The 12141-nt window shown below is 33.2% G+C and overlaps 1 protein-coding gene across 1 annotated transcript; it reads left to right on the top strand.

The window, feature by feature from the left end:
* Positions 1-4851: 4851 nt before the first annotated feature.
* LOC127714154 (uncharacterized) lies at positions 4852-10790 on the top strand. Its single transcript, XM_052220169.1, has 2 exons — positions 4852-4898; positions 8643-10790. Exon 2 carries the CDS (start codon positions 8651-8653, stop codon positions 10295-10297), a length of 1647 nt encoding a protein of 548 aa, XP_052076129.1. The 5' UTR covers positions 4852-4898; positions 8643-8650; the 3' UTR covers positions 10298-10790.
* Positions 10791-12141: the final 1351 nt, after the last annotated feature.

Here is a 12141-nt window from a genome sequence, read left to right as displayed (position 1 = left end):
TACAAGTCTTAATTGAAAACAACGTTCAAACCTATGATTGCGTTGTATAAAAACCGCAATTTTATATGTGTGCATGCAAAACAAATTTCTTGGTAGAGGGGTCTAAATACAGCACAAACAACATTTTCCAAAAGACCAAAAAAGGGAAAAAGTATATTTTAACAAAACGCATTTGACTAGCAGGTCGAACAAAGAATGTTCTTAAACCCTGCTGACTGCCATTGGCGATTGCAAAATAAACGGATCACCAGATGTAACAAAATAGATCTTAACTATTAATTTAATACCAAACAGAAAACAATAAACTTGCGGAAAAGATGGTATACCGCAAACAAAAGGTGCAAAAAATAGTATACCATATCCGGATTTCGACAATTAATGTCTCTTCAGTGATGTTAGGAATCGAAACGGTATTTGGAAGGCCATATAATTTACCTCAATTTAGGATAGACTCTTGAATTTTGAAAGAGTAAAAATAGGTTGAACGGATCATATAAACCCGAAGGCAAATATAATACAAGCCCAAACGAAAAAATATAAACAAGTCTAAATTGAAAACAACTTTCAAACCTATGATTGTGTTGGATAAAAACTGCAATTTTTATACGTGTGCATGCAAAACAAATTTCTTGGTAGAGGGGTCTAAATACAGCACAAACAACATTTTCCAAAAGACCAAAAAAGGACTTCAGGTGTACTATGAGCTTTTGTAGGAGTAATCAATAATTTCAGAGGGCACTTGTCAGGTCTTGGTACACATTCTGACATTTTGTTGCACAGCAATAGTAGTGTTAGGATCATAGAATCTACATATAGTTGTACCTTTGCAGGACAGCATTAACAATTTTTACACCAAACTTTACCATAAATGAAGTTAGAGGATGCAGTATAACTATGAAAAATAATGGAATGAAAATACATTCCTGCACAAAAATTCATGAGTTAAATATATATCTATTTACTATGGAACACATGACCACAAAACGTAGTTATTGACTTTAAAGTCTTTAAATCCTTTTAACTTTATAAGACAAAATTGTTTGGAGTTTTATTATCTTTTGTGCTGTAGCCTTCTTTGTCAGATAACAGCCTTTTGTGGAACCTGGTGGAAATTAATTACTGTGAAAGTACTTTTATTCGTGGGGTACCAATTTTTGTGGTTTTCATGGATGGCTTTATCCACGAATTTAAGTGTCCAAGGAAATATAACGACTGTTGTCTAAATCAAGACATAGATGGAAAGATCCTCATGTAGGTTTGACTATTTTTTTATATATACATGGATACGGGCATTGTTGATTTAATCTAGAAAATACATCGAATATAAGCAAACACACTATGAACTTTATTTACAACTTCAGACAAAATTTTAATCCTAAAAAAAAACTAAACTGTACGACTTTTAACCTTTTAATTCTAATAAAAATAATAGTTTTGATCGGTGAGAGTCAGATTTCCGGTGATGATATGCCGTATGATATTGTGTTAATTTTATCTCCTCATAATTCTCACATGAAAAAAAATCATACTGGGCTTGCTTTTTTTATTTCAAAAGAATTAAAATTTACAATTCAAATAACATTTGTAGCATTTTTTTATGTAACCATTTTCTTTAAGTGACATTGTCTATGGCCCAATTAACACCTTTGATGAACGTTAATCTGTTGATCTCAGGTAAATTAGTGTCATCACTTCTGATTTCATGTGTGCAACAATTAAAATGTTAACTTTGCAATATCCTTCAATCGAGACAATTTGTAAGCAAAGCTAATATCAGAAAGCAATTATTTTGTTAAAAATTTAATGAATGCTGTCATTAATGAAAGAGGATCAAGTAAGTGAAAATGAACACCTTATTTTCCTGCAAATGTCGCACAAATCAATATAAAACAACAGTTGATTATTTTCAAAAACCTTCGTTTCTGATGGTTTCATATTCTTCACTCGATTTTTTTTCTTCAGAAATCTAAAATCCATGAATTTAAGAACCCACGAACATGTAACTTTTGCTCAAACCACAAAAATTGGTACCCACGAATAAAAGTACTTTCACAGTATAAGATGTATATTTTTTTTTATTAATTATGGTTTTAGAGTATATTGCCAATCTTCATTTCACAATCTCTCTTTTTCTATCCTGTTATGATTTATATAATACTTGTATATATTTGTTTCTAAATGACATTTTGCCATGACCAGGAGAAGTTTGATAAATTGTTAGAATAGTGTATAGAAGTCTTGTTGTTTTTATGCAAATGACTGGAATATCATTGATTTACACAGTTAGTGAATTGCTAGCATGAAATCTTAAGCATTTTAGGATAACCCTCTTATTTTGCTTAAAAAAAAAAGTTAGCAGCACATTTTCTTTAATTATTTATTATTATATCAAATCAAGGTAACAGGAGAAAGGTAACATTCTTATTTAATTCGTACTTGAAATATTACAAAATTCTTCATGTGAAAAATTATTAGGTGTTAAAGTTGACAGCACACTTAACTGGAGAAATCAAATTGACCAAGTTTGTGCTAATATATCATCCAGAATATACCTTCTTTCTAAAATAAAGAAATTTTTAGATACAAATGCTAGGAAAACATATTACAATGGGTATATTCTGCCCCTTATTGACTACTGCTGTATTATTTAGGGTGAATGTAAAAATGAAGGGATAACAAGAATATTAAACTCCAAAAAAGGGCAGCAAGATTAATTCTAGATGCAGATCCTTTATCCCCCTCAGACCCCTTATTTAAAGAACTTGGATGGATGACAGTTGAAAATAGAATTAAATACCACAAATATTTATTTCTATATAAATGTATGGGTATGGAATCACCAATGTACCTAGTTCAAAAGTTTAAACTGAAATCAGATAATAATCCTTACTCCTTGAGAGGTGTCACTCAAGGTAATCTGATAGTTCCTAAGCCAAAAGCTGAGCTATTTAAGAAATCTTTTGTTTATTCTGGATCAGTGTTATGGAATGGACTACCACACAAAATGCATAAAGCTCAAAACACTTTTACTTTTGAACAAAGTATCAAGAAGTACTTAACACAGTCCTGATAAGATTCTGTTTTCTGCAATGTATTTGTATATATTTTATTTTTATTTTTATTTAATTTTTTAATTTTTTACTACATGTACCTCTTGAACAGTTTTATTGTTGAGCCTGCAACTTTAGTCGCAGAAAGCTCGACATAGGGATAGTGATCCGGCCGCTGTGGCATTAGCTAACTTCTTAAAAGCTATATATTTTAGAAGGTGGCAGACCTGGATGCTTCATACTTTGTATATAGATGCCTTATGTTACGAAGTTTCCATCTGTCACATGTCCATTGTCCTTGACCTCATTTTCATGGTTCAGTGACTACTTGAAAAAAAAGTTAAGATTTTTGTAATGTTAATTTCTCTCTTATTATGAGTAATAGGATAACTATATTTGGTATGTGCGTACCTTGCAAGGTCCTCATGCCCGTCAGATAGTTTTCACTTGACCTGGACCTCGTTTCATGGATCAGTGAACAAGGTTATGTTTTGGTGGTCAAGTCCATATCTCAGATACTAGAAGCAATAGGTCTAGCATATTTGGTGTATGGAAGGACTGTAAGGTGTACATGTCCAACTGGCAGGTGTCATCTGTTCTTGACCTCATTTTCATGGTTCAGTGGTTATATTTAAGTTTTTATGTTTTGGTCTTTTTTTCTTATACTGTATGCAATAGGTCTACTATATTTGGTGTATATAATGATTGTAAGGTGTACATGTCTAGCTGGCAGGTGTCTTCTGACCTTGACCTCATTTTCATGGTTCAGTGGTCAAAATTAAGCTTTTGAGTTTTGGTCTTTTTTTCTAATACTAAATGCAATAGGGGTTTTGTCTCTATTAAAACAAAAATGGAATGTAAAGTGGAGTATTGAATGCATACAAAATGTTAGTCCAAATCCAAATAATTATGACGTCTTGAAAGGCTGTTTTATTTTTTTGCTTAAAAAAAATGTGATCATCACCATGGCTAATTAAACATAAATTATACAATAAAACATGTACGCATACACACAAAAACAGTAATACATTTAATAGAACTTCATTTATGAACTATGAGCATAATAATACATATATACGTAATTCATTTCAATTTACAAAATCATGTAATATTCAAGAATAGTACTCATATATAAATTGTGTTCTTCCTACATTTGGTCTTTCTTGTTTTTTCACAGGGGTTGTGACAGGAATTCAACACCTTCCATTGTTGTTTATATCAAATAATAACTGGTTCGTAATTGGTTTGTTTTAGTATCCAAAATTAAATATCGGTAAAACATTGCAGTGACTTTTTCATTATCTTCCTTTAAAGGACACTTTTTACTGTGAAAAAGTTCCTCTAATTGAAAATCAACCTTTACAGGAGAGAATTAAATAGTATTTTATCATGAAATTATGTCCGATTGAATGGACACTTTTTCACAACATCGGACACATTTAATATGCCTTTTCTGTGAAAAAGTGTCCAGGTGGACACTTTTTCACAGGACACTTTTATGGCTCAAAATTCCTCCATCTACCACCTTTTCTAACATATGCTGGTTTGGTATTCCAGTGGGCACCAATTATGCACCTTCTTTGGTGTTTTCTCTTTAACTAGAATATGGTCTGTGATCATAAACTTTAATCTTTCACAAAACGGAGTTGAAACGTGATCAATAAATATTTTCTCACTTGGACTGTAAAGGTAGCCACGGTTTTTAGAAAGCTTATACTTGTTTTGGTCTCGAGTTTTACCTGTATAGAAACAATCGACCCTGAATTTATATTCAATCACATGACTATCTATTAAATCTTTTTGTCCTCATAATAGACACAGTTTGTAGACCCGAAACAGATAACTTTCGTAAGTATACGTAATTTTCGAGAATATATGTGACTCATACAATTCTTTAACAGTTAAGAGGAGATCGATATTATACTTAATTTTAATACTACTGAGCAATGCATGTAATAGTTATCGATCGGGCGAATTCTGGAGTAGAACGTCACGGATCATAACATAACCTCATTTTCAATTTTATCTATATAAATTTCTGAAGGACGGGTCAATAAAAGGATTCTATTTGAAGATACAGTAGATATGAAATACTGATACAATGGTGCAACAGCTTTCATTAACAACTAGAAATGAAATGGTAAATTCTTAATCTGTAACACTCAAAACGTGTCCAATCCCCCAAACGTGTCCATATGACGTCACTATACGGCCGAACATGTCTAGCTTTTGTAAAATTCCGAAACGTGTCTTTTTCATTACTCCAAATCATGGTCATATTTTAAAAAGTGCCAAACGTGTCCACATTATTTCACGAAAAAGAATTCACCACGCGACGGTAAAATGCCTATTACCCGCAGTCGTTAAATATAGTTATTTCCACCAACCGTAAGTGTTAAATTGATTACATTTTTATCGAGTTTCGTGAAATGTCCTTAGGCCTATCGTGATTCGTTAGAGGTCTCAAAGAATAAACCGTTATTTGAAAATATACCGTGATACGTCAAAAGTAGTCGATTGTTTCATCGTCAATTGAAGTAAATGAACGAATAGCATATTTGTTAGCGTTTGTAATATACCAAAACCTACCAGATACCATCAAGATCTGCAACACTGGGATCTGCAACAATAGCTTATATTACGTAAGAAGGGTCATCGATAAATCGTTAAAACAAAATTAATCAAAGCACTGACGTACTGTTAACTCGGATGAACTCACTATTTGATGGCTGGCAAATGAATCATACAAAATTCATTCTCCAGACTGCTAGAAGTATACTTGCAGTTGTTTACCTATGTCCACAATCGAATATTGAACCAATTGTAGGACGATAAGGTGAGAGGCACTGTCTGAACGCCGGATATTGAATCAAAGAACCGGACTGTGTATAAATTATCAAACAGACGCCCTCCCGAGAATTTGTCTTCCTATTGTACATGCGTATTCATATAAAAGGTAGATTTTACTTTAAAATCAAAGAGGTAGGGACAATTTACCCCTGCATCTATTTCATAATAGCGGCAATTTAAAAACTTATCGTTAAATCTTTACTTTAATTCACTGTGAGTATCAGAGCTCCATGAGTGTACTTACATGTTATTACATTAATATGGCTAATGCCAAATAGATCATCGGACCAAAGTTAAAATGCCTGATGATAACACAAACTGACCGCAAGTGGGACAGAATTCGGCAAATTTTTAATATTTATCCCGAAAATGTAAAAGTGAGAAATTCTCAGTGAAACCGAAACCAAATTGCTGTTTAAAGTTAATGAATTGTATTTTTAACGTTATACGTCAGATATGAAAATACCCACAGTCCCTGATATTAAGTGATATTTGATCTATCAATAATGTAACATCAAAATGGACGCGCATTAATTCACCTCCATCCGCACGCATGATGCATTCCATTATCTGATATACTTATGGTTATTTTCACAACAATTTATATTTAATTTAATCTCTATCAGATATACAGGTAGTAATCCTGGCTTCATAGCAAATAAGATATCATGAATGTAGCTATACGTTTGTGCAAGTGTAAGGTTATTGGTTGTAAACATGATTTAAAATACGAAATATGCATAAATTCTCGTGGATAGCACAATTTGGAATACATAAATGTCATTCTTAGGAAAATGAAGACGTTTTAGGCTATTTTATTTAAATGATCGATTATAAACGATTGATTGATTGGTGGTGTTAACGCCACTTTCAGCACTCGTGTCTATATCGTTGCAACCATTTTTTATTGATAGAGGAAGTCGGAGTGCCCAGAGAGTACAACCGTCTTTCGGCAGTAAAACTGGTAACCTAGTCAATTAAGATAGGAGTCGAACGCACCTGCAACGAACGGGGTTCGAACTCACAACCGCAGTGTTGACAGGCTAGTGATCGCTGTAGTTGAACTACTAAGACCATTCGGCCACCGAGGCCCCTACCGATTTAAAAAAACATTATATTAAAATGTAATAAAAATTTATTAGAAGCGTATAATTGTCATTAGATTGAAACTTATTAAATGAGCCACCTTGTTCCTTTAAAGCTATTCTATGTGTTTGAAAATAAAAAAAATGCCAAAGAAACATATGGTAGTTGATAAGATAGTTGCTTGCTTGACGTCGATTGCAATATTCATGGATATTCAGGACGAGAATAAATTATATAGTAGATACATTTTGTAGGATTTTATAATTTGGGCTTTTATTTCTTCTAATGTCAAGAATTTTTATGACTAAACTTAAAATTTTCACACCGCCTTGATTCATTGACAAAATAAAATTGTATATTTTTTATCCTCTCTGTGAGTCATTTGACAATCTCTGCAATTTTACGAGGTATCCATTTGGATTTTATTTTTGTAACTCAGTTACGCTGTTAATTTCCGGGAACTGTTACCAAACTAACTAGGCTGCATTGAAGTTCTTGGATAGCGGGTTTGATTTTTTGTCGAGCCTGCGACTTCTGTCGTAGATAGCGAGACAAAGGGATAGTGATCCGGCGGCGGCGACGACGGCAACTAACTACTTAAAAGCTTTATATTTCAGAAGGTAGAAGACCTGGATGCTTCATACTTTGTATATAGATGCCTTATGTTATGAAGTTTCTGTCTGTCATATGTCCATTGTCTTTGATCTCATTTTCATGGTTCAGTGACTACTTGAAAAAAAAGTTAAGATTTTTTGTAATGTTAATTTCTCTCTTATTATGAGTAATAGGATAACTATATTTAGTATGTGCGTACTTTGCAAGGTTCTCAGGTATCATCTGACCTTGACCTCATTTTCATGGTTCATTGGTCAATGTTAAGTTTTCCTGGTTAAGTTTGTTTCTTATAAACTATAAGCAATAGGTCAAATATATTTGGTGTATGGAATGATTGTAAGGTGTACATGTATTTCCGGTTTGGTTTATCTGACCTTGACCTCATTTTCTTGGATCATGTTAAGTTTATGTGATACTTGTAATAAACCTTTATATTTAGGACTATCAACATAAAATCAATGGTCAATAAAGCAGGCGAGACATTTCAGCATGTGCACTTTTGTTTGCCTTTTGGACTCTAGCAAAAACCTGATGTTTTCAATCGAGCCCCTTATGATAAGTCTGGTACTAATCCGATATTTTACAAGTTTGACAATACTTGTATATTCCGAAGTGCATATACTGAATATTTTACGGAGGGCACAACCTTCTTATGACTTCCATAGACGTCATTGACGTAACAATGGACACGTTTCTGCTGATAAAAAATGTTAAACATTTTAAGGTGAGGTAAAATTTGGACACGTTTGAGCGAAGAAAAAAAACCGGACACGTTTGGGTGAAATGAAATTGGACACGTTTTAGCGATTTGTGATTTTTATGACACGTTTGTACGAAATGGACACGTTTCGGAGGATGGACAGGTTTGAGAGTGTTACATATATGCCATATATATAAAACATGTAAAAATTCATAATTGTTCACCTCTAAATAGTTTGCAGTTCCGTTTGCAAACCCTGTTAAGTTGACATCAGAAAACTTCCTGCTGAAAATGTATGTTTATTTAATCAAATACAACAATAATTACTACTTTTTTTGTAGGTTTCAATATGTCGTCTGAACCTTTCTGCGAGCCATGTACAAGTGACAACAAGCAAAGTCCTGCTGAAAAATGGTGTGTAGAATGTGACGAAGCATTGTGTTCTCAGTGTTCAAAGCATCACAGGCTGTCAAAAGCTACTAAAACTCACCACATAATGGATTTTACTCAGAAATCATCGTGCCCATGTGACATTACAAGTCTAGAATGTGTCAAACACCCGGGAAAGCAACTGGAGTACTTTTGTACAGATCATGATGTCATCTGCTGCCGTGACTGTCTCGCGAAGACACACAAATCATGTAACAAAACTGTGTCATTAGAAACTGCAGCAGAGCATGTGAAACAGTCAGAAGTGTATACTGACTGCAAAGAAAGATTGCGTGCTTATTTAAAATCAATAGATAGCATTTTGAAAAACAGAGATAAAAACTTGAATGACCTACAGACAACAGGAAAGACAATAATGACTGAAATAAAAAGCATAAAAGAAAAACTTCTTCAACGCATCAATGAAATTGAAAAAACCATTATTAGAAACATAAACAGGATTATCGAAGATGAGTCTGCATGCCTTAAGAGCGAACATGATAAAGTTCTTAATATGCGACAAACAGCTGAATTGTATCAAAAAGACATTTCTTTTGTAACAGAAAAAGTCCCTGAAAAACATTCCTTTATTTTCATCCGAAAAATGAGTGATAATATTTTACAAATAGAAGAAGACTTACAGAACAGACAACAGAAATTTAAAGATGTAAGGCTGGAATTTCGAGAATCCGATGAACTATCAAAAATAGAATCGTTTGGAAATGTGGCAGTAAAACAAGAACTTTCATCTTTATCGTATCATTCACCAAAACAACGCCAGGCCCAGACCCTGTCAGTACAAACAACATGTCAGACTTTAGAGCTGCAAAGTAAAATTGATGTTTCCGGTAAAACCATCACGGGAATGGCTATTACTGATGACAACATTTTACTTTTATGTGATTATGGATGCTATGAAGTACTCGTGTACAATGAAACGAACCAGTACATAAGATCAGTGCAGATGTCGTCTTCACCTTGGGATATCACAGTCATACGAAACAAACCAACAGCTGTTGTCACCTTCGGTACAAGAAACATTCAGTTTATAGATTTAAAAAGGCTATCACCTGGTAAACAAATAACAATAACTACAAATAACGCAAAACTACTCGGTATAACATCCACCTCAGATAATATCATGGTTGGTGGAACAGGACTGATTTACATTCTAGATATTGAAGGAAACATGCTAAGTGGTGTCAATTTCAAAAACGAAACTTTAAATTATATCCATTATCTAGAAACCAGGAAGCAGTTTTATTGTACAGATTGGGGTAATGCAAGTTGCATTAAGAAAGATGGGACACAAGCTTTTTCATGCAGTATCAAAGACGAAGAAAATCACAGAACCATAACAACCGACCAACACGACAATGTATACATAGTCGGACGATACACTAGAAAAATTCAGAGATTACACCCTGATGGTACACCTGACCGAGTCATACTGACTAAGGACTGTTGTATTAATGAACCTCTGGCGTTATGCTTTAACAAAACGTATGACAAACTTTACATATCGAATTTCGGCTGTCGAGAAATACTCGTCTTCAACTGTAGATAATATTTAAACGTTGTGTATGGTTATAGGTTATCAAAGTTATACGAAGCGAAGCAATGAATGATGTTTTTAATTTGATAGATGCTTTTGTGCTTTTTTGTAAATGATTGTTTGTTTTTGAGATTGTAACACAGTGATGACTGCTGTACCCATATTTTGACTATTTTATTTATTATAAACAAGAAAACATGTCTGTTTTGATCACGCATCGTTGTAAATATAACGGAATTTGATGAGACTGTCGTACAAGTGAGAGGTTTAGCGCTATAAAACCAGGTTCAATCCACCATTTTCTACATTTGAAAATGCCTGTACCAAGTCAGGAATATGACAGTTGTTGTCCATTCGTTTGATGTGTTATGTCATTTGATTTTGCCATGTGATTAGGGACTTTCCGATTGAATTTTCCTCGGAGTTCAGTATTTTTGTGATTTTACTTTTTACATAGTGTATTATATAAACATTGTAAGTGTATGAATAAAATTGGAAGAACACATTTATGCTTTTTTTTTAGTACTTTAACTTGATAAAACCTTTTGTAATCATCACTACTAGGGCTTTGACTACTCGTGAGGGTCTTGCACGGTTGGTCATCATCATCGTCTTAACATTCGAAGCGATGCCGTCCAGTTTGTTTAGAAATAGAAGAAAACAACAAGTATAGTATGACAAAAAGTTAGTTTATCCTCGCTGTATTTGTTAGTAGAAATGAAAAAGTCGTACTTTGTCTCCTTATGTGGTAATGCATTGAATCTTAAGTTAATTAGTTTAGAAATCAGACAATTTACTTGTTAAATGCGTGTGTTATATATGTTATATAAATATATATATATATAAACAAGTCTAGATTGAAAACAACGTTCAAATCTATGATTGCGTTGGATAAAAATCGCAATTTTTATACGTGTGCATGCAAAACAAATTTCTTTGTAGAGGAGTCTCAATACAGCACAAACAACATTTTCCAAAAGACCAAAAAAGGGAAAAAGTATATTTTAACAAAACGCATTTGACTAGCAGGTCGAACAACGGATGTTCTTAAACCCTGCGGACTACCATGGCGATTGCCAAATAAACGAATCACCAGGTGTAACGAAATCGATCTTAATTATTAATTTAATACCAAACAGAAAACAATAAACTTGCGAAAAATATTATATATATAATTACTCTAAATATCAGCACAACAATTTTAAATCTGCAAATTTTTGTCCTTCCCTCGTCGGGATTCGAACTCATGCTATATATATGTAGTGTACAAGTTGTAATTTCGTACGAATTATAATTTGTACAGGGTTTTTGTACAAGTTATCAGTATTTTGACACACACCTTCTTTCACCAGGTGATACAAGTGTATCTTCAATAATTATCCAGTTTGATGTTTTACTCACAAATTTATATACTTCAACCTAACATTAGGCACTGTCCTCTTTGTCATAAAACTACAATGGACACCTGATTGGTTTAGATTATATTTTTATTTTTTTACTAATACCAAATTCTATGTCCACAAAATACATTTTAGTGTTTTTGTATAAACTTTGTGTCATTACTATGTGCAAGACTGTAGCATGTAGTTGTGGAAATAAAACAGTGATAAGCTTAACCAAAGACTCTGTGTTTATTTTATCTAATTATGTAAAGAGATTCCCAAAATACTGATAACTTGTACAAAAATACTGTACAACATTACAATTTGTACACAACATATACATAATTACTCTAAATATCAGCACAACATTGTTAAATCTGCAAATTTTTGTTCTTCCCTCGCCGGGATTCGAACTCATGCTATTGGGATAACGTGACAACACCGCCTGCACTACTGTGTCCAGCGCTGTAGACC

The sequence above is a fragment of the Mytilus californianus genome, unplaced genomic scaffold (genome assembly GCF_021869535.1).
Source record: "Mytilus californianus isolate M0D057914Y unplaced genomic scaffold, xbMytCali1.0.p SCAF_9, whole genome shotgun sequence".
Taxonomy (NCBI): Eukaryota; Metazoa; Mollusca; class Bivalvia; order Mytilida; family Mytilidae; genus Mytilus; species Mytilus californianus.
Note: the sequence above shows the minus strand (reverse complement) of the source record. Positions and strands in the feature narration are given on the sequence as shown.

What these genes read in the sequence shown, in the direction of transcription:
- LOC127714154 (XM_052220169.1), top strand. Translation starts at nt 8,651, where the DNA reads ATGTCGTCTGAACCTTTCTGCGAGCCATGTACAAGTGACAACAAGCAA.